The 21033-nt window shown below is 38.4% G+C and overlaps 1 protein-coding gene across 2 annotated transcripts in view; it reads left to right on the top strand.

Moving 5' to 3' along the window:
* The first annotated feature begins 6943 nt into the window (after positions 1-6943).
* LOC124595121 (sterol O-acyltransferase 2-like) overlaps positions 6944-21033 on the top strand; it is a 298068-nt gene continuing 283978 nt past the window's right edge. For both annotated transcript variants that reach the window (XM_047133717.1, XM_047133718.1), the window contains exon 1: positions 6944-7110. In XM_047133717.1, the coding sequence (XP_046989673.1) occupies positions 7044-7110 (67 nt within the window). In that variant the 5' untranslated portion in view covers positions 6944-7043. The remainder of the gene's footprint in view (positions 7111-21033) is intronic.

The raw sequence follows: 21033 nt of genomic DNA on the forward strand, positions 1-21033 counted from the left end.
ACTAATATAGTGCAAGAGGGGCAGAAAATTACACTTGCAAATATCACAAAAAGTATTTATACAAACAAATGTACTCAAAATGAGAAGAAATTCTCGAAACGAAAAGCCAGGCATTAAAAAAATATAACTTGCGCAATTTCTCAGTATTTCAATCATGGATACAATTGTGTTAAAGAGGGAGTTTCTGGTAAGAGTAAACAGTTAAGGATAAAATGCGCACATCTTCTTACTCTTTTATGTAATTTAACCACCTATACATAACTCAGTAATTTAAGCTACTGCGTATTAACCATTTTAAAAATAAATATATTTTTATTTTTAAAACAGACACCGCTAGAGCGAAAGTACAAAATCGTTAACTAAGTATACTTACCTGCTCTGGCGGATAGGAGTACGCATTAAGTAGACCAGAGATTTAGAGGGGCGGGGGAGGGGGCTTCTCTTGGCCATACCGCCTCGTTTGGAGACGACTCTTCATGAATGCTAACAGATTATTTGGAAAATCAGTACACACAAACCGCATACGATTGCATGGCAACGGAGATGCAGGGCGGTGTCTCGGAGGAATCTTTATTCGACCAAAATCCTTTCGAAATACCAAGGAAATCAAATATTGGAGTGTAGGGCGTATACAGAAACAGATACAGACCCAAATTAGACTGAAGTTCAAGAGAATTGTCCGGAAAAATTGTTGCGTCCCTTGGGTAGTGAATTGAATAAACCGTACATAACGTGTAGAAAAAGTGACATTAAAAATTAACAATCAAGATTTTTTAACGAGTAAAAATGACAAACCCTGATGTAGGGACATTCTGTGTAATTATGTCAGGTAATAATGATACGAAAGATAATCAGAAAGATATAGATGCAAGCAGCCATATAAGAACCGCTGCCATTGTAAACAATGTATAAATAGTAAGTCACAATTAGAATCTCGCTCTGTTGATCTCTATTGATCGTTTGGTTTTGATCTCGTTGTTCTATGTCCTATCGAGCTACTTTTGTTTCATTTGTTACAAGAGCGATAGTTCTTATCTGGACTTATAGGTCCAGCTTTTGGTAAGTGTTATCATGGTTTCTTAATGCAATGTAAAGCAACATTGAACGTACATATATTCATTTATTACATAATATCCTCCATTTGCTACTTAAGTGAGTTTTTCAAACAATTTAACACACCTACTGCGGAGGCGAAAAGGATTATCGGCTGACCGCGATTTGGTCCGCTATTATGCGGATTTTTAAATTTCAGTATATTTAAAAGCAACTGTGCACTCTAAGGCGTAACAAATGCTTAAAATATGGAATAAATGAGCCTGGGAAGTATATAAACACAAACACTTTGATTTAAATACCAGAATTTGACCTAAGTAGAAAAGGGTAAAACATACGTTCCTGGCTTGACTATATGAAACTGCGTAAGTAATTGACTTTTAATTTCCAATTGTACTGATAGTATGGAGTGAGTTCTTTTACGACATTTCTTGCAAATCACTTTATTGCCTCACAAATAGGTGCGTTTTGTGGTATGACTTACAGAACCCACGTATATCAAGTGCAACAGTATAGTTTATGCGACTGTCTTTTCTTTTATTAAATGCTAACAAATATGAACCATTTAGTCTGCGAAAGTGTTAGCTTGACATTAGTGTAAATTTTCATTACTTGCAGGAGACACTAATACGAACAACGCGTACAGCAACGACTCTGCACTTCTATCAGCTCAGACATCTTGCCACAACTTTTCGTACCTTATACATCATCAAAGTAACACCCTGTATCTTAGTGGCCTGAAACACTTCAAAACTGAGAGGTAATTGTATATGTATAAATCTGTTTCATATCCCACTGAGAGAAAGAGGACATACTTGACAAGCTACTGGGAAACTCTTAAGCCAGATCTACACGTAAAGTTTTGTCGTCAGTCTTGCATGATCATGAAGGATCGACGAGAAGACTGACAGAAATGGCGCAGCTACAGCGTTCAAATTTCCGTTCAGTTTTTTGCTCAGTTGTTCCGAAATTATCCTGGAGAAAAAACGGCTAGTGATGACAGTTGCCTTATGTGTTCTTAAACTGAACAAGAAGATAAAGTCTGCACATCGTTCACGATGGTCCCGAGATAGGTTGTGGAAGAGAGGTACATTCGCCCACGTGAATCTTCTCCGAGAACTACGGCAGGAACCAGAAGACGGGCGCAATTGCTTACTTATAGACACAGAGACGTAGCTTAAACTGTTAGCGCTTGTAACTCTGGAAACTGCAAAAGAAGAGAGCGTCATGAGGGTCGCTATTAGCCCCCATGAGAGACTCACTGCAACGCTAAAGTTTTTAGCGATTGGCAGGAACTAAAAGGACCTGGAATTCACAATTATAATTTCGAAACAAGCTTTGAGTAGACTTCACTTAAATTAAAAGTTTTCAGAGGCTGTCGTACGCAAATATCGAATATCTTTTGTCTATAGTACAACGAAATATTCGGTAACAGTATATTAAAATGTTTACGGTAACTTTAAAAAATGGCCCAAAATTTAAAGACTTCTATACTGCCATCTGACTTTCCCTTCTGGTGAAACAAATCGATTGGTGAATTCATGTCGCACTTCCGTGGTTGGTGGTGGCCAGTTACATGTGTTTAGAGGTTCCAGTGGTACATTTGTTTATCCTTATCGTGGACAGGTAATAGACTGGCAGCGGAGCTAGGTTTGAGTGATAAGACTGACGGGCGTCTGTATGCGCAGACTTGTTGGAAGTCTTCCATGTACACGAAGCTCCAGTCCATCAGTCTTTCAAAGTTCTCTCAGTTCACGCAAGACTGCCAAACTTCCGTCCAAACATAATGTTTTATTTGACAGATCCGGCATGATCATGTAAAACTGACAGAAAACGGTGCCTGTGGACCAGGCTTTAAAATGAGAATAAGTAAATGAACCGTATATAATTCAGGTAAGAACGGCAATAACTGAGATTCACTGTCGTGAAGAAATAGTCAATGCACGGCAGAACCAGGGTAAACGTAGTGAAATGTATAACTGTGTGTGTGTGTGTGTGTGTGTGTGTGTGTGTGTGCTTTCCTCTGTGTCAGTCCTTGTGTAGGGCATTTTTGTGATTTCATTTTTGTTTGTGTGCCGAAAGCCTTGGTCTTCCTTGTCTGACAAATATGGTCAGGCAAAGGAAATGCGCAGGATAGCAAGCTAGCCAATGCTTGTCGGAAGTAGAAACGGTGCCAGAAACAGTACACGAATCCCACAGTATGTTGGAAATGACAGATACTGATAGTAAACTACAAACTGTAACTATAAATGAACTAGGAGCTCCGTCTTTTACCACTGGCAGTACAACGGAAGGCACGATTAGTCGAAGTCTAAAAGGGCAGTTTGAACAAACCAAAACTGATAGTTTATCGAACATACTAATGAGTTCACCCAGGGGAAACCCAAATGGGATCTTAGTCCGCTGAACAATGCGCATGTCGTCATCATAGTAGCATGTGGGAGCGCGCAGCTCCATTTTGTAGCGAGGCAAGTAAAATAGTTGTGTTGTTTGCTTTTGTTCGAGGTGCTTTGCGGTGTTTGATAAATGTTCTATTTTAAAACGTCTCGCATGGTGTTATGGGATTCCTGCCCTACAGCAGGAAGACAAAAGGGTCGGATGAAATCTATGGTTCATTCCCAAAAGACATTCAGTTGCAGAAAGTTTGAATTACGAAGTGCCACCGAAAACATCGCTCCTGGTGATTACGTCCGTGATTTTCAAGCAGAATTTCTTAATCTACCACCTAGGAAAGAGCTCAAACTAGATGCTGTACTGAGTGTAAACGCCGGCCGGGTTGGCCGAGCGGTTCTGGGCGCTACAGTCTGGAACCGCTGTGATAAACCTTTTGCATTTCCTTTATGTTTTCGTCTTCTTTAAAGGCAAAGAGAGAAGATGAAGCGGTAGCCCATCATAGAGCCTATGCCTACCGTCATGTATTTTTTGACTTTCAGTTGTTAAAAAACAGAGGATTTTTTCTGGTACCATTAGGAGGAAGGAAGGATTCGCGCTCAGATAGTGCACGAGTGAGAAGCACGCCATTTTTAGCGAGTAATTGTAGACCGCCATTTTGGGGTCGCTATGAATTAATTGAGGAGTATGTATTTCATATGTGCACCGTTTAGAAAAATACAGTATTGTTTTATTAACAGAAAGGTCGTGTGAGTTGTTATTTCAAATAGTACAATAAGTACAAGAACTGAAGCCCACCTGTGTACTTTGGAAAATTACGAAGATCCGATAAGCTTAATGGGAACACGGTCAAGACTTCAAAGGTGAACACGGCGACCAAACGTAGCTTATAAAGAATGGTAAGCACAAACCTACAGCGGAGAAAGAAACTACTTCGCCCTGCAAGATAATATGAACTAATACGAACTTATTTCCAGGCATAGCTCAGCTTATTGTGCTTGTCATTCATGCCGAAAAATTAATATCATTAATTCAATACATTTTAAAAAGCCACGCATTTCAACATTTTATTATCATCTATTCCATTATTTTATTATATTATACCGCGCGACCGCTACGGTCGCAGGTTCGAATCCTGCCTCGGGCATGGATGTGTGTGATGTCCTTAGGTTAGTTAGGCTTAAGTAGTTCTAAGTTCTAGGGGACTGATGACCTTAGAAGTTAAGTCCCATAGTGCTCAGAGCCATTTGAACCATTTCGGTGTAAACATACCAGAATGTGTCTCCAGTGAAAGTGGTAACACGAATACAGATGATGCAGTTTATTCGAATAGGGCAGACGGGTTTTAGGCAAGGAAGACAATGCATAAGTACACTCAAGCACCTGACTACAGCGTCTCCTAAAAACAAAAAAAGTGAATTTCGTAAACGTATGGAAGATTCGAACAACAAACTGGCAGCTATGTGAGGTATAGCGAGAATGTCTGAAGCTAAAAGTGAAAGTTTGTGTTGCGCAAGTATCAAAAGAAGCGGGTGCAGGATAAGGTGACTGGAATACTATGCAAATTATTTTCAAGAACGCAGATAAACTGCTTGCTGAGTGGACAGAAACAAGCAAAGTGGCAAAGAGAGGACATTTGTAAAGCAGTTACTCTTCCTACTGTGTCTAGGAAGTCTTTATTTGTTTACACGGAATCAGTTTGGTTTCCCGCTTCCTTGACTATCAATGCTGGAAAGATAGACATCACGCTTTTTCAGATGCTTTCCTGATGTGCTTACAGATCTTTTGCAGCTAATGAAAGCCCAGTCACCTATATTGTCAAAATCTGAACGTGTATATGTGCTCGCTTTCGACGAACTGAATGTAGACATTAGTATTACTTACGATTCTATTGAAAATCGTGTTGTAGGGCCGCACATTAACGTGTCGTTTGTTACGACACGCGGTTTGTTTTCAGGATGGAAGCAACCAGTCTACTATGATTTTGACATAGAGATAACAGCTGATCATTAAACGTTGTCATCTGCTCCGTACAAGATGTTGGCTACAATGTTGTTGCAGTGTGATATCGGCACAAAAAATCGATCTATGTGGAAAGGTCTTAATGCAACAGAGGCAAATTCCCGCTTCCCAAATCCGCAATATGAAAATAAAACATTCTGGGTGTTTTGAAATGTTACACATTTATTTAAATTAATGAGGAACACCCTTCTGGAAGATGGAATAAGACTTCCAAGTGGGAAAACTGTTAACCAATCTATTGCAGAAAGGCTGCTCGCATTAGATAGGAGTGAAATGAAGTTGTGTCCTAAACTATCACAAATTCACCTCAGTGTCAAGGGCAGAGCACGTCAAAGGGTTTATTTAGCTATGCAACTTTTTTTGAGTACGACGGCTAAAGCCATTTGAAACCTGATGCCCGAAGAAGAGGAAGCAGAGGTTCAGAGGTTTTCAGGTTGCAGACGACGAATTTGACATCCTGAATGTCCGAAGATCCAACGATAAGAATACGTTATCCTGTGGTTACGGGATGCACAAGGATGTTCACGAAAGAACAGTTGAGCCAAGATGGGCAGGAGAATTTTTTCTCGCAGATAAGAGGACTTTATCATTATCACTCGAATCGTTCCTCAACAGAAGTGGAACGTTGGTTACAGCTGCTATTCCTGGGGCACAGCGCTCATGATGTTCTTCTATGAAATATGGTAGAAGCAGAAGACAGTGCTGGACTCTTGACGTCACAATCGTTCAGAGGAATTTTGCACACATGAGCGAAACACCGGAAATGGCAGATGGTGAAACAGAACTGTAAGATTTCCTCTTCAACCTGCACCAGAAGAATCAGCTGTCAGCGAGGGACCTGACTGCTCTGAAGAAGGATTCCGATACCTAGCTGGCTACATCGCATAATCGTGCAAAAAACTATGACGACACACTGGGCATACCGTCTAGTGCTATTTTAACTCATTCTCCAATAGATGTAGAACATTTTTGGTGGGCTGACAACCTATCTCTCGGTAGGCTCAGAGTTCTGACAGGTGACTGGATACATAAATCCTCATAGCTTGAACTAATTCTTAATGAATTTAACGGTTTGCAAAGAATTTCGAAGGAAAGATATATAGTAAAAATTATCTGCGCTGCTATCCGAACTACATATGCTGGTTTTTCACCAGAAATCATCATACTGTATGTTAGAACAATGTATTCGCGTGCTCTCCCTAAATATGAGGCTTAAAATGCAAAAGGAGGCTGCAGCAGATGGGTGAAATTGTGACAGTGGCGCTCTTCATCTACTACTAGCGTCTAAACATGTAAATCAACTGTTTTAAATAATTGTATGAGCACTTATTACAGTTATGAGTAGTTTTTTGTGCTTAACATCCTTTCGCTCCGCCAACCGCTGCTTCGCCCTGCTCTTATAGTGACGTCACTGCGCCAGCCAACTGCATTCCGTTTCGCTTCGGGCCCAACCTCCTCCTTGCAGTCGGCTCTGAGACAGGGCCAGGGACGCTGCGGTTGCATAGTACGTGCAGCACGCCGCAAGTGGAAAGTGTTCGCGCGTAGTGGCAGGTGATCGGTGCAGCTGGTAGCTCGCCATGGAGACCGAAGCCTCGCAGACCAGTGTGAGGGAAGTGGCGGGCGATCGCATGTCCACTCTTCCAGGTGAGACTAACACCGAAATAAACTATAATTTTTTTTTCATAATACGGGGCCACAGTCATCATATATTTCTTTAAAGTCTGTACTGCCATTAGACTATTCTTTATTTGAAATGTTACATTTACACTTACACGATCATGATTTCGGATTCAAAGTGCAATTATCAAGTGTTTTAAGCGTTATACAGTGCCTAAGATGGCATACTCTCGTATTTGAAATACACTATTAGACACGTTGTCTAAGGGTCGATATTTCTGGTAAAGTCTACTGCTTTGTTTTATCACTGAGATACTCAGTGTGTCTAATAGTGTATTTTAAATACGAAAGTATGCCATTTTAGGCACTGTGTAACACTTTGAAACGTCCCCATTGGAAAAATTATTAATGACTGTGCTGATAAAACCTCTTACTTTATTTGATTTTCAAACAGCTGAGCAAAACTGAACGTACTCAGACATTTCTCTCTTTACTTATTCTGAACAACAGTAAACTAACACACAATATTTTCAGCGCCACGCAATCTGACTTTCAATAATCCCCACAAAAGAATGGCCCTGACTAACAATAATCTATACCTTTCATGAATCACTTACCTCACAAAAATCTTCGTTACTCGAACTACTGCAATACAGCGAGCGCCAATACTGCCAGCTAAATAAAAGATTCTAACTACTGAAGGCACTAACTACCGATAGGCATAGTTAGCAAATGAAAGATTTTGATAGAGAACAAACAATGTATTTACCTTAATAGTGTTCAAAAGTAATTATATATATATATATATATATATATATATATATACATATAAATATATATATATATATATATATATATATATATATATATATATATATATATATATATTTATATATATATATATATATATATTTTTCATGATATCCAGTCTTACAAATTTCCTTTTTCTGACGGACACACGTCCAGATCGTCCGCTCTCAAAATTCTTCCTATCTCTCTGCCCACATCCACCACTGCTGGCGGCTCAGCTCCAACTGCCCAACGCTACGCGCTGTTCACATCCAGCTGCCCAGCACTACAGTAGCAAATATTTCAACAATGCAAACCAGCCACAGATTGCACACAGCACAGTCAGTGGTTTTCATACAGAGCGCTACGTGGCGTTACCAACATAAAAACGTAAACAGCCTACTTACAACTTAAAACACTTGATAAAGGCACTTTGAAGCTGAAATCATGATCGTGTAAGTGTAAATGTAACACTTCAAATAAACAACAGTCTAATGGCGGCACTGACTTAACACGACAAGGAATTAAACTATGTCACTGTGGTTTACTTCCATCACCACACCAACTCCCTTTTAGTATAACTTATTCACACTGACGCAACCGCCATCTCGTGGCCTCTCTGTGTGGTAGCTGACAACAAGTATTTAGCTGACGTCTTATTATTGCTCTACTTTGCATAAGGACTATTTAACAATACAACTTTCATATTCCTCTAGCTGTCGCTGTAACGCGTTGCGTTCATTCTATTCTTTCGTCCATATCTGTTCCTAACATTCTATTTGATGTTCTTAGCAGTTTCCAATCTCTTCTCGTTGCTGTCTTTACTGTCATTCCGCAACGAGTTATAATTGAATTCAAACTGGAACATAGTTAATCCATTAAATTTTGGGCATGCAGCCGCGCAAATAAAATTTCTTCTACTGATATTTCGGCCGCGTATCGTCCGGCCATCTTCAGAGCGAGTCACAAGACTCTTGTGACTCGCTCTGAAGATGGCCGGACGATACGCGGCCGAAATATCAGTAGAAGAAATTTTATTTGCGCGGCTGCATGCCCGAAATTTAATGGATTATTCATTACGCCGCGAGAAGTTGAGGAACATAGTTGTGTCCATTATCTCCCCTTACTCTGTTTTGTGTTCCCCTTTTTTATCGCCTTACATATGTAGCATTTTATTCTTGTTTTAGTTGTCATGTCACTCGGATGAAGAGCGGCGGATTGTGCCACTGCCCATATGGGGCAGGGGAATGAAATCACAATAAAGAAGAAAAAAAAGGGACATATGTGTGCAACTTAAAAGGGACACTCATCATCCCATCCCCTCTCAGATTTAGCGTTAAGATGGCCCAGTGTAGCCCATCAAAAACTGAAAACAGATCAAGCATGAAAAAAGGGAGAACATGTACTGAACTGTGGAAAAAAAAAGCAAAATAGGAACAGTGAACGGTCCGAGCTTAACAAGTTCAATATTCAGGGAAAAATAATAACAGTGGCGTCGTCACGGTGGTGGACTGTAAAGCAGACAAATTGTGTTCAAAAGTCCTTTATGCCATTTATTGGCTCTGAGCACTATGGGACTTAACATCTGAGGTCATCAGTCCCCTAGAACTTAGAACTACTTAAACCTAACTAAGATAAGGACATCATACACATACATGCCTGAGGCAGGATTCGAACCTGCGACCGTAGCGGTCGCCCGGTTCCAGACTGAATCGCCTAGAACCGCTCTGCCATTGCCATTTATTTATTTATTTTTAACAATATTATGAACTGTCTGTCCGATCACTGAAATGTTTGTTCTCTTTTTGGAATCATGGCGGTTGTCGTATCATACAATGGTTATAGAATATTAGTCGTGTGGTAAGAATAAATTACCGTCGTAAGTAAACGTGATGAATAGTGGGAGCACGTGAGATACCACATAGACGTCTCACAGAAACGAAAACAACAAATAAACAGGTGTGGGCTAGTTACAGCAAAGGAATTCAAGAGTCGAAACTTACAAAACGGAACGCATCTTCAAAAACGTTAAAAACATATCTTTTAACAGAGCACAGAGAAGCTACATGACTGTGAAACTGTTGCGTTGATTTGTTGTAGCTTATGTGATAAACAGTTATGTTTTCATCATTTCCTTGGGAGTGATCGCATTCGTACGAACACCTAAATCGCGCAAGGAGACATACCTCACTCACTCACCAGACTACAAATTAGGTGCCCCGGTAAGAGATTCCTACCGTATGATACACGTACTGTCACTAATGCCGTGTTTGACACACCAGACGTTTTTTCCGCTGGAGGATTCGGTTGACCTGTCGCCTTGTCAGCAACGCTTGTGGGTTCCCATTTGCGTTCGGAAACCACTTCCTTTCGGCTGCTAATAGATTAAATGCTTTTTATTGCAGTCTTTGATCACAGTATCAATTCTTTAGACGATGACCGGTTTCAGTCCGTAATTACCATCCTCAGATCTACAATATACAAATATATACATCTAGTGAGCAGTGTGTCTTTCAGCGTAATACAGCAATACATATCACAATATAGTATCATACAACCAGGGAATTTACAAATAAAATACGGTACAACGTTCCTTTTTTACACCATGTCTTAAAGTGATAAGCCCATAATGGCATCGTCAAAACATATAAATATAATCAGCACAGCATCGTTTCATAGATCTAAAATAAGGTGTAGAATAGGCCACATCGTCCACACAGTCATTATTGCAACTGGCTACTGAAGTACAGAAGCTACCAGAAATCTATTTGCCTACATCCTCCCAAGATGTCGCTACTGTGGGCTTAGATGTAGCCATCATTTACGCAAAAACATAATCTGATAAAAACACATTAGGTAAAATACATGTAGCAGACTTTTAAAATTGATAACTATCATATAAACCAATTGTGATACATTAAAAGACGAATACAGTCACCCATATAACATTATTTAAAGGAAATATATGGAGAGAACAGATCTGACCCTTTTTATGGTGATTTTATGGTCAACAACTAATATACGTAATACATTGCCTGTAGCAACCTATAAATTCCCTATAAAAGATAAAATGTCTATATGACAGCTGAAAAAAAGACAGATCAATGATCAGCGCCCTCTGTTGGGTCGGCTGCCAGGATGTTATGTAGGCACGCACCGATTGTAAGAACTTAACCACTAGAGGGTTTTACATACATTGTGTTATGTCTCCAACAGAAAACGTTTAAACAACATATTAACAGTCAATAAATACAATTTTATAGTATGGCTATACAATATGTATACGACATAATCAGTTTCAGGATTAGAGCGACTAATGTATGGAAGTAAGGCGAATGCCTACTGTTCTCGAGATAAATCACCAAGTAAGGCTAGGTATAAATACACGAGGCATAATTTGGTTATCGTAGTACATTATCAAACAAAGCGAAGTAGGCGTTAGACACCCTAGTGGGTTCATGGTTTTTGGCTTTATAAATCTTTAACTCCTCTACAAGTCGAGAGTGCGACCCTTCTCTGCCTTGTGTAGAATACGCATACAACTCTCGATATTTCCTACAGTGTGGTCGGTTTCTGCCAAATGCACTCCCAATGCAGTTTTGTTATGTGTCTGCAAATGCTCCCTGAATCTAATTTTAAAAGAACGGCCAGTTTGACCGATGTAAAATTTGTCGCAACTACTACAAACTATCCTGTAAACCCCAGAACCGTCAAATTTATCAGAATCTTTACTCATACTGTGTTTTACACTGAGTTTCAGAGTGTTGTTAACTTGAAAACCACATCTAACCTTAGATTTATTCAAACACTTTTCTATTTGTTGGGACATTTTTCTGTAAAATGTCATTGGAATAGTTTTCAGGTTTTCATTATTCTTTCTTTTTTCTAGATGATTGTGGGTCTTCCTACTATTTAGTTTCTGTTTTTTTATCCTATTGTACGGGCGCATAACATCTTTAGCTGAGAAACCGTTGGCTACTGCAATTTGCCTTAATATGCTAAGTTCTTGGCGCAATTCATTGTCGGCCAATGGTAATCTAAAAAGTTGGTGGATCATAGAGGTGAAAAAGGCAGTTTTACATTGTGGCGGATGGCATGAACTGGCTACAATGATGGTATCTGTACATGTAGGCTTTCTGAAAATCGAAAATTTATGTCTGTTATCAACCTTTTTAATGGTAAGGTCTAAATAGTTAATGGAACTCGCTTCTTCTATTTCCGTAGTAAACGTTATTTTTTGGAGCATGCTGGCTATGGCTTGAGCAAATGTGGTAGCCTCATTCTTCTCCCCTCTAACAGTAACAAGATGTCATCGACATAACGTTTATAATATATAGTCTTATCTTTCAGTCGTGGAAACATAGCAAAGAACTTACATTCTAAGTAGTTGATGAAAATGTCTGCTAACGTACCAGCCAAACTGTTACCCATCCCAAGTCCATCTTTTTGTTGATATATTTTGCTGTTGAATGTAAAATAGTTATAAGTTAATGCAAATTCTAAAAGTTCTATTAATTCTGTGTATTCTGCAATACTAATCTTTTTATAGTAGATTAAGTTTAATAATCTGAATCGTTTTCTTTATCGGGACACTACTGTAGAGGTTTATTACATCTAGGGAAGCTAGTGTCACATTATCTGGAATATGTAGACTGTATTATAATCGCATTAGCAAAGTCAGAACTGTTTTTCACCCCAAAATTGGTAAAAAAAGTGTACACTGCTTTAACTTTGTCGTTAAGAAACTTATTTAGTTTACAACATGGCGATGACAAATTGTTAACAATTGGACGGACTTGGTTTCCTTTCTTATGTATCTTAACCTGCGATCTTAGTTGGGGAGCTTAGAATTCATCATTTTTAGCGATTTCTTTTCGTAATCATTAAGCAGAAATTGGGAGCTGTCTATTTTTTCCGTAAATCTATTTGGAACTTCCGTGTTGGGTCTTTGTGAACTTCTATTATCTCATTTTCAGAGAAGAATTCCTCTGTTTTCTTAATGTAGTCCTTTTCATAATAAGGACCACTGTATTACCCTTGTCTGCGTGAATGACCATTGCCTTCTCTTTTTCTAACTTTGTATTAAGATCTCTTAAGATACGACTGTCATGATTGACGGCATTAGAAGAGTTTGAAACGTCCCTTAGAAAAATTATACATGACTGTGCTTAAACTGACACACAATATTTTTTAGCGCAACGCAATCTGACTTTCAATAATCCCTACAAAAGAATGGCCCTGACTGACATTAACCTATACCTTTCACAAATCACTTACCTCAAAAAATCTTCGTTACTCGAACTACTGCAATACAGCGAACGCCACTACTGCCAGCTAAATAAAAGATTCAAACTACGGAAGGCACTGACTACTGATAGGCATAGTTAGCAAATGAAAGGTTTTAATAGAGAACAAACAATGTATTTACCTTAATAGTCATAATATATATAACAGTTCATGACATCCAGTCTTACAAATTTCAAAACTCCGCCATCTCTCTCCCCACATCCACCACTGCTGGCGGCTCACCTCCAACTGCGCAACGCTATGCGCTGTTCACATCCAGCTGCCGCTGCCCAACACTACAATGGCAGACAACAATGCAAACTAGCCACAGACTGCACACAGCACAGCCAGTGATTTTCATACAGAGCGCTACGTAACGTTGCCAATAAGAAAACATAAACAGCCTACTTACATAGCCCCCATGCACCCCACAAAAAATTTTACAAATTGTTTTGGACAGTGGCCAAAAATGATTTGATAACATTTTTCATAATTACAATAGCAAAGATATCAAATGAACACACGTTGGTCAAAAGCTAAAATTTTCTCACAGTGCATCATAAAGACAGTCCTAATCATTCATCACAGTAAAATTGCAGTGTTTTTCTCAAAGTCTGAGCAGTAAAAGAAAATGCACACGGAAGTAGTGTATTTCCATACAGTCTTGAAGAAGTAGTGTTGTCCTTCCAACGGAATGACAGTGCTGATTCTCGACATGCAGACATGTAATGGGTCACAACAGAGGAAACCCACAGCAGAGTCATTCGAAGTTTTGATGAATATTGGTAGGCAGGTCATCACAGATTAGACCCACTGTAGTCCTGGTAGAGATTACGGTATTGGTGGGCCACCAGAGGTGCAGACCCACTGTAGTCCTGGTAGAGATTGTGGTATTGGTGGGGCACCAGAGGTGCAGACCCACTGCAGTCCTTGTAGAAATAATGGTATTGGTGGATCATCAAAGATGCAGACCCACTGTAGTCCTTGTAGAGATGGCGAGTAGCCATCTGTTGTGACTGTGCAGGTGCACAATCACCATTGAAGAGTCTTGCGGATAATATAGCAAGTCCATAGCCACCACTTGTGCACTCACAAGGTTTTTGGAATTGTCCTTAGAACCAGCAACGCTGTTATCCAGTCCCTTGCTGAATTATTAACACACGTGCAAACACTAACAGTCCCTACTTCTCACATATTGTCCATATACTATGAGCAACAGAAACGTGCGCAGTGAAATGGAACTTACAAGTTAATAATATGATGAACTGGTGTCAATTACAATTTTATAATATAAGAATACAATTACAAACGTACAAAATACATCATTAAAGAACATAAAAATACAGATAACATTTGTAGTACAGGCTTTACAAAAGAATCGAAATAACATATACATCAGTGTTACAGGAATTATGACATGAGTACATACATAAAAGATCAGAATAACTTTCGAATCATCAACTTCACACATGAGCATTAAAACAAAGCAGAATGAATAATGTCTAAACATCTTTACAAAGTAAATAACATAGTATTTGAAAAATTCTACAACATAAACCTCATTAGCTAAACACTTAAAGACAGGAAAAAGACAAATACACAAGGGTATGTAAACACATAGTGGGATAACACAAGGGAAGGACAGGGTTTCTTTCACTGTAGTATTTTGCAAACAAAACTTTCTTTACTTCTCAGAGATCTCCCTTCGTTCTTCATTATTTCCAAAAAGTCCTGTCTATACCTGCTTTCTGTACTTTTTTCGTATGACTTCTCAATGCACGTCTTCCAATTCATCGGAACTCATTCTCTTATATAGTCTACCCCCTCTTAAGCTAACTTAAATCTACTGAGCTCAGATGCTTAACTAATGGATGAGGCAATGCAGCAGCACAGAACAATTAACACAAACAGCAATGACAAAAAAAATGGAAATTGGCAAATCAAGCAGCAGCAAATGCAATAACTTATATCTAAACATGACAAAGCTCAAGCAGAAAAAATATTACAGTAAAAATGGCCATGTTTAGTACCTATGGGACATCTTAACACTAGAGTGATGCATCACAAGAACTTACACTGGCAGATAAGTTACCAAATCGTAAAAAAATTATTTATGCAATTCCTGTGAAGGGAAATGTCTATTTATGTGCTCTTGTTTTCTTGGAAGTAGATCATAAATTTTCTTATTGACTGGATCTGTAGGCATAAAATAACTATATTAGTACATCTATCAAATTTTATTTTAACCAATGCTGCAGTGCAGCTAGAAACTAGATATTAAACAAAATGAGTAAATAAATACATAAAGCAAGCCATATGGCATTTCTCTCAACTAGCAAGACAATAGCCGTGAAATGTTTCTCATCGTTTCATTAGGCGTTTTAGTAAATATCATAAATTAAGAGCGCCACAGTATAATCATGTGTTTTCAAGTTTCAGCGTGTCATATTTGCGATGCTTACTACAAAGGAAAGTCGATAGCGAGGATAATGGCCTCCTTTTTTTTTTCTCCACCTGTGCCTCTGAAAGGCACGTACTAATGGCTTTTTCCCAGGCAACTATCGTGCAGCTGGGTGCCCACAACACATTATGTGAAGGTCACTTAACTTTCCTACCGAAATATTTACGACAGCAGTTTCCGCTACAGTGGCAGTCTCATATAAAAAATTTCACAGGTCGAGAATTTGCGTTACGAATGTGTAGAAACAAAATCCTATAAATACAACAGTGTCCAAAAAATTTTCAGTGGCATTGTGATACATTCACACATGTACACACATTTCATAATTCTAAAGTACGATTCTTGGTTTCCAACATCCTTTTCCGCAAATCAGAGTCCCTAACCACTACTCATTATTCTTTACCTTATTATACATATACATATTCGTCGACACTTCTTCAATATTTCATCATAAGAAATACGTAGCATAATCAAATTCCTCATATACGGTATCATCATCTTATTGATCATATACGTACCTCAACAGCATAATACATATCATCATCATAATACTATCATAACATCTCAGACAATTCTCAAAATCGTTGTAGCTTCCTCCAATAATTTCAAAACCTAAAAAAAATTCTCTGCTCATTTCAGTAGTGTCATCTACCTCAAACGTACTTTAAAATCATGATCCCATACCAAATACATCATTCAAAGCTCTCATAGTATCACAGTGGTTCTGAAAAAATATGAACAGTTCACAAAGTACAGACAAAATACAATTTCGTAAGTGTGAAGTTATCCAACTGTGTAATTACGTAAACATCTGTCACTGATGTAGTAAAATAAATATTTGTCTCTCTCAGTTAAATGATCAGATAGCTGTGTAATTCTGTGTTAGAGAAATATGGTACCGATGTGTAAAGTTGTATAAGCAAATACCATATTAGCTAGGGCTCCTTGTGCTTGCCACACACATGGTACACAAAGTAGGTGTGTACCCCCCTGAGGATAAACGTAATTATACCCCCAGGTGTTACAGATTACAGCAATAGAATGAAATGTATCACGGAAAACCTCTGTATCTTTGTAATTCAAAAATCTTTAAAAATAAATGTTTTAAGCACAAAACTAATAACTCAAATACATGTACTGTAGCGCTAAACTGTGCGTCTTGTTGTAAGATAATCTCTGTGGAAGAGTCGTAGTTATCGTCCTCTGTAAGCAAAGTTCTGCTGAAGTCAATGTACTTACCTCATCATAAACGAAAGTGAAATGCTTTGTGTATAGATATCGTTGTTATTACGTACCTTACTGTGATCAAGAAAGTACTATAATGTAACGTATTGTTGTGCCACGGAAAAGGCTGTCTCTTTGTAGCTATACCACAAAAGTTACTACTAAAACATGTTTTACTTTCCAGAATAATACAGAAAAACTGTGCGGATATAAAACAGATACAGAGGAAAAGCAATAATATAAACTGTGTCACTCATTAGTAGCGTCGTGATATAATCGTGTAGCTGTCAAATAAACTAACCACTGTGTCATCTGATATCTCACATAAAGTACTTTAAATCCAGAATGTATTTTCAAGTAAACCAAAATGTTGCATTAAAATCTCATTAGCAGTACTGGTACATGTTCTAAGTATGTGAGCCTTGTGGTCATTACGTAATCGTGCCACTAACAAGCAAGAATGTACACACACAATAACACTGTGTCGTCTGTTCACTATAACAATGTATTCGTAATTACTGTCTAAATATGTTCCCTAGGTTACAGACTGGATAGTTTATTTTAAAACATAGTTACATGTTAACAGTTTCTAAGTGTGACAAAGAGTATTAGTAATGTGAAGTGAAAAATTTTATAGTAAAGACTAAATTAAAAAAAAACAGGTTATCTCTCAATAAACGGTTTTGCACTTGAAATGTGGTGCAATCCTTTACTCTTCCTAGTACGCAGAGTTTCAACTTTAACGCAATTATCATGTGGTATACGTTGGATTCTGTAAGGTCCATTGTAAATCAGAAAGAATTTGTGACTCAAGTGTTTCTTCTTATGTGACAATGAATGAGCTTTAATGAGAACTTTCTGACCAATATATAATTTCTTTGCATTTTCTTTACCGTGTAGTTTTTTCTTTTGTCTGCTGCAGATTTTATATTTTTAATAACCAAATCAATTATGTCTTTGTGTCGAAGTTTACGTGTATTCGGGAAAGGTACAAGCTATCTGATTCTGTTCGGTGGTTCTTCATTCTTCAGTACAAAAGTGGGTGGTAAAGCAGTGGAGTTATGAGGCATTTCATTCAGCACATTTTGAAATAAGTGTAAATATCTGTCCCAATGCTGATGCTTTCTGTGACAATAAAGTCTGCAAAGCTTATTGATTTCTTTCATAATCCGTTCAGACGGGTTACAATGTGGTGAGTACAATGAAATAAAAACGGGTTTGATTTTATGGTTCCGAAGCATGTGTGACCAAACAGCAGATCTGAATTGCGGTCCGTTATCTGAAATGACTTTAGCAACGTGGCCAACTTCACGTAAGAAATTTTTAACAAAGGTGTTGGATACAGACCGTCCAGTGGCTTCACGTAACGGAGTGAAAGAAACAAATTTTGAAGTAAATTCAACAGCGACTAGAACGTACGAAAATCCATTCGATGTTCTGACAAGGGGTCCCAAGAGATGAACTGCAGCAAATTCTTTTAATTTGGAAGGAATGATAGGAAACAACGGAGCACGATGTGAGATAGTAGATGGATTCGCCCTTTGACAAAATTTACAAACAGACAAGACTCTTCGAATTCTCTTTTCCATATTGTTAAAATAACAAGTCGTTCGAAGAATATGATAAAATTTTCGTGGGCCAAAATGTGCGTAGCTGAAATGAATGTACCAAATGAGCTTATTAACAAAATCGTCTGGAATGCAAAGTACCCATAGCTTGTCATCAACAGTGCAGCGTTTGAAGAGTATGTTGTTTCTAACCAGATAATAATGCCGAATCTGAGTGTGCGTCTTTTCATGCCATTTACTTTTGATGTCTTTCCAAATCGGATCTTTATCTTGCTCATGAGCAATGTCCTTTAAAGATGTGGTGATGAAGTTTTCAAAGGCGACTTTCTGAATGTAAAGAATACTGAAATTTTTCTTGAGGTTTCCTTCTGTGTTACTTTTCTCAAGCCCAGCTGGTGCGCGTGACAGTGCGTCCGCAACAATGTTCTCCTTGCCGGGAATGTAGACTATTGTGAAGTGGAATTCTTGCAGAAACAATGCCCAACGTTTTAACCTGTCATGATTTAATTTTGAAGACATAAGAAATTGTAATGCACAATGATCACTATATACTTTTACGTGCTTGCCAGAAAGAAAGAAACGGAATTTGTCAAATGCCCAAACGATAGCTAAAGCTTCTAATTCAGTAACGGAATAATTTTTTTCAGATTTTGTTAGCACTCGGCTAGCAAAAGCAATGGTTTTCTGAAAGGTAGTGTCATTTTCTATGGCTTCTTGAAATAAATGGGAACCAAGACCGACTTTAGAAGAATCCGTACTAAGGCAGAAATCTTGTGGCAGATCTGGAAGTATTGGCGCGTTAAGTAGCGATTCTTTCAAAGAATTGAATTCCAACTGTGCTTGTTCGTCCCAGTTCCAAATAGTATTTTTTCCAGTGAGAGAACAAAGTTTTGGTGTAACAAGAATTTGCATATTCAGAAAATGACGGTAAAAATTTACGAGACCTAGAAATCTGCGGACTTATTTTTTTTGTGGATGGAACTGGAATGGCTCTGATTGTTTCTAACTTTTCAGGATCCGGCTGAATGCCTTCAGAAGAAATAATATGTCCCAAAAACTTCACCTTTGTCCTACCGAACTCAGATTTTTCCAAGTTAACTGTAATTCCAGATTCTGCAAAAATATGTAACTCGTTGTTGAGGATGTGGTGTCACCGCCAGACACCACACTTGCTAGGTGGTAGCCTTTAGATCGGCCGCGGTCCGTTAGTATATGTCAGACCCGCGTGTCGCCAGTGTCAGTGATTGCAGACCGAGCGCCGCCACACGGTAGGTCTAGAGAGACTTACTAGCACTCGCCCCAGTTGTACAGCCGACTTTGCTAGCGATGGTTCACTGACAAATTACGCTCTCAATTGCCGAGACGATAGTTAGCATAGCCTTTAGCTACGTCATTTGCTACGACCTAGCAAGGCGCCATTATCATTTGCTATTTATCTTGTGATGCATGTACCGTCAGACAGATGTTCACCAATTATGGATTAAAGTTAAGTATTCTAGAAGCTATGTACTTTATTTGCTAGTCTTCATTACTTGTCCTGTTCCAGACCTCACGCCATCCTGCGTGAGCTTAAACGCGTGCCTTTCGGCTTCACCTCGTAGTGGCTTGGCTGTCTTGCCAAGTCACAACAGAGGTTGCGATTATGTTGTTCCCATGAGGCTTCTGCTATCAGAATATCGTCCACATATAAGGTGATGTGACGTTTCAAGAACTCAGGTAATATGGAATTTAGCCCGCGAATGAATGCTGCCGAAGAAATGTTCAAACCAAAAGGAAGTTTCCGAAATTGATAACAAACGCCGAAACAAAGGAAAGCTGTGTATTTTCTACATTCTGGATGAAGTTCAATCTGATAAAAGCTGGATCTGAGATCAATAGAAGACAACACTTTTACACCATTAAAATTTTGAAGAAGTTCTTCCAACGTTTGCGGCCTGTCTGTTTCAGGAATAATGATAGTATTGATTTGTCTCGAATCTAAGACAAGCCTGATCGATCGATTTTTCTTCTCAACAACATGTAATGGATTGTTGTATGAGCTTACTGCAGGTTCAATAACGCCCTCGTCAAGCATAGATTGTATTTCTGTTCTAACACGGTCCCTATAATGTGCTGGAATTACGTATGGTCTAACACAAAATTTTGTATGCTCACGAACACGAAATTGGTATTGAAATCCCTTGATTGTTCCTGTTTTGTGAGTAAAAACTGTAGGATGTGCTTGTAAAATCTCAAAAAGGTCCTGCCTATCTGTGTCATTACAATTCTCAATTGTTTGAATTTTATTCTGAATTAACTCATTAGTTTCAAATATGCCGTCGATATCATCCCTCTCAGTACTTGCAGAGTGATTGTTAGTGTCTAGTTCCGTAGAAAATTCCGAACTGTTGTCTAACAGAAAGTAAAGCCGATTAATCTCCTCGTCATGGTTTGAAAGCCAATCTTCAAATTTCAAAGCTATTGACTAACTTTCTTTCTCTAAACTTATTTCAGCATCGTGAAAGTTTAAGATTACTTTGTATTCATTCAAAAAGTCTACTCCCAATGTAATTTCCGTTGACAATAATGGAACAATAAGAAAGTTCATAGAGAAGCTGTGGCTTTGACAAAAGAATTCTAAGT

Source organism: Schistocerca americana, chromosome 2 (assembly GCF_021461395.2).
Source record: "Schistocerca americana isolate TAMUIC-IGC-003095 chromosome 2, iqSchAmer2.1, whole genome shotgun sequence".
NCBI lineage: Eukaryota > Metazoa > Arthropoda > Insecta > Orthoptera > Acrididae > Schistocerca > Schistocerca americana.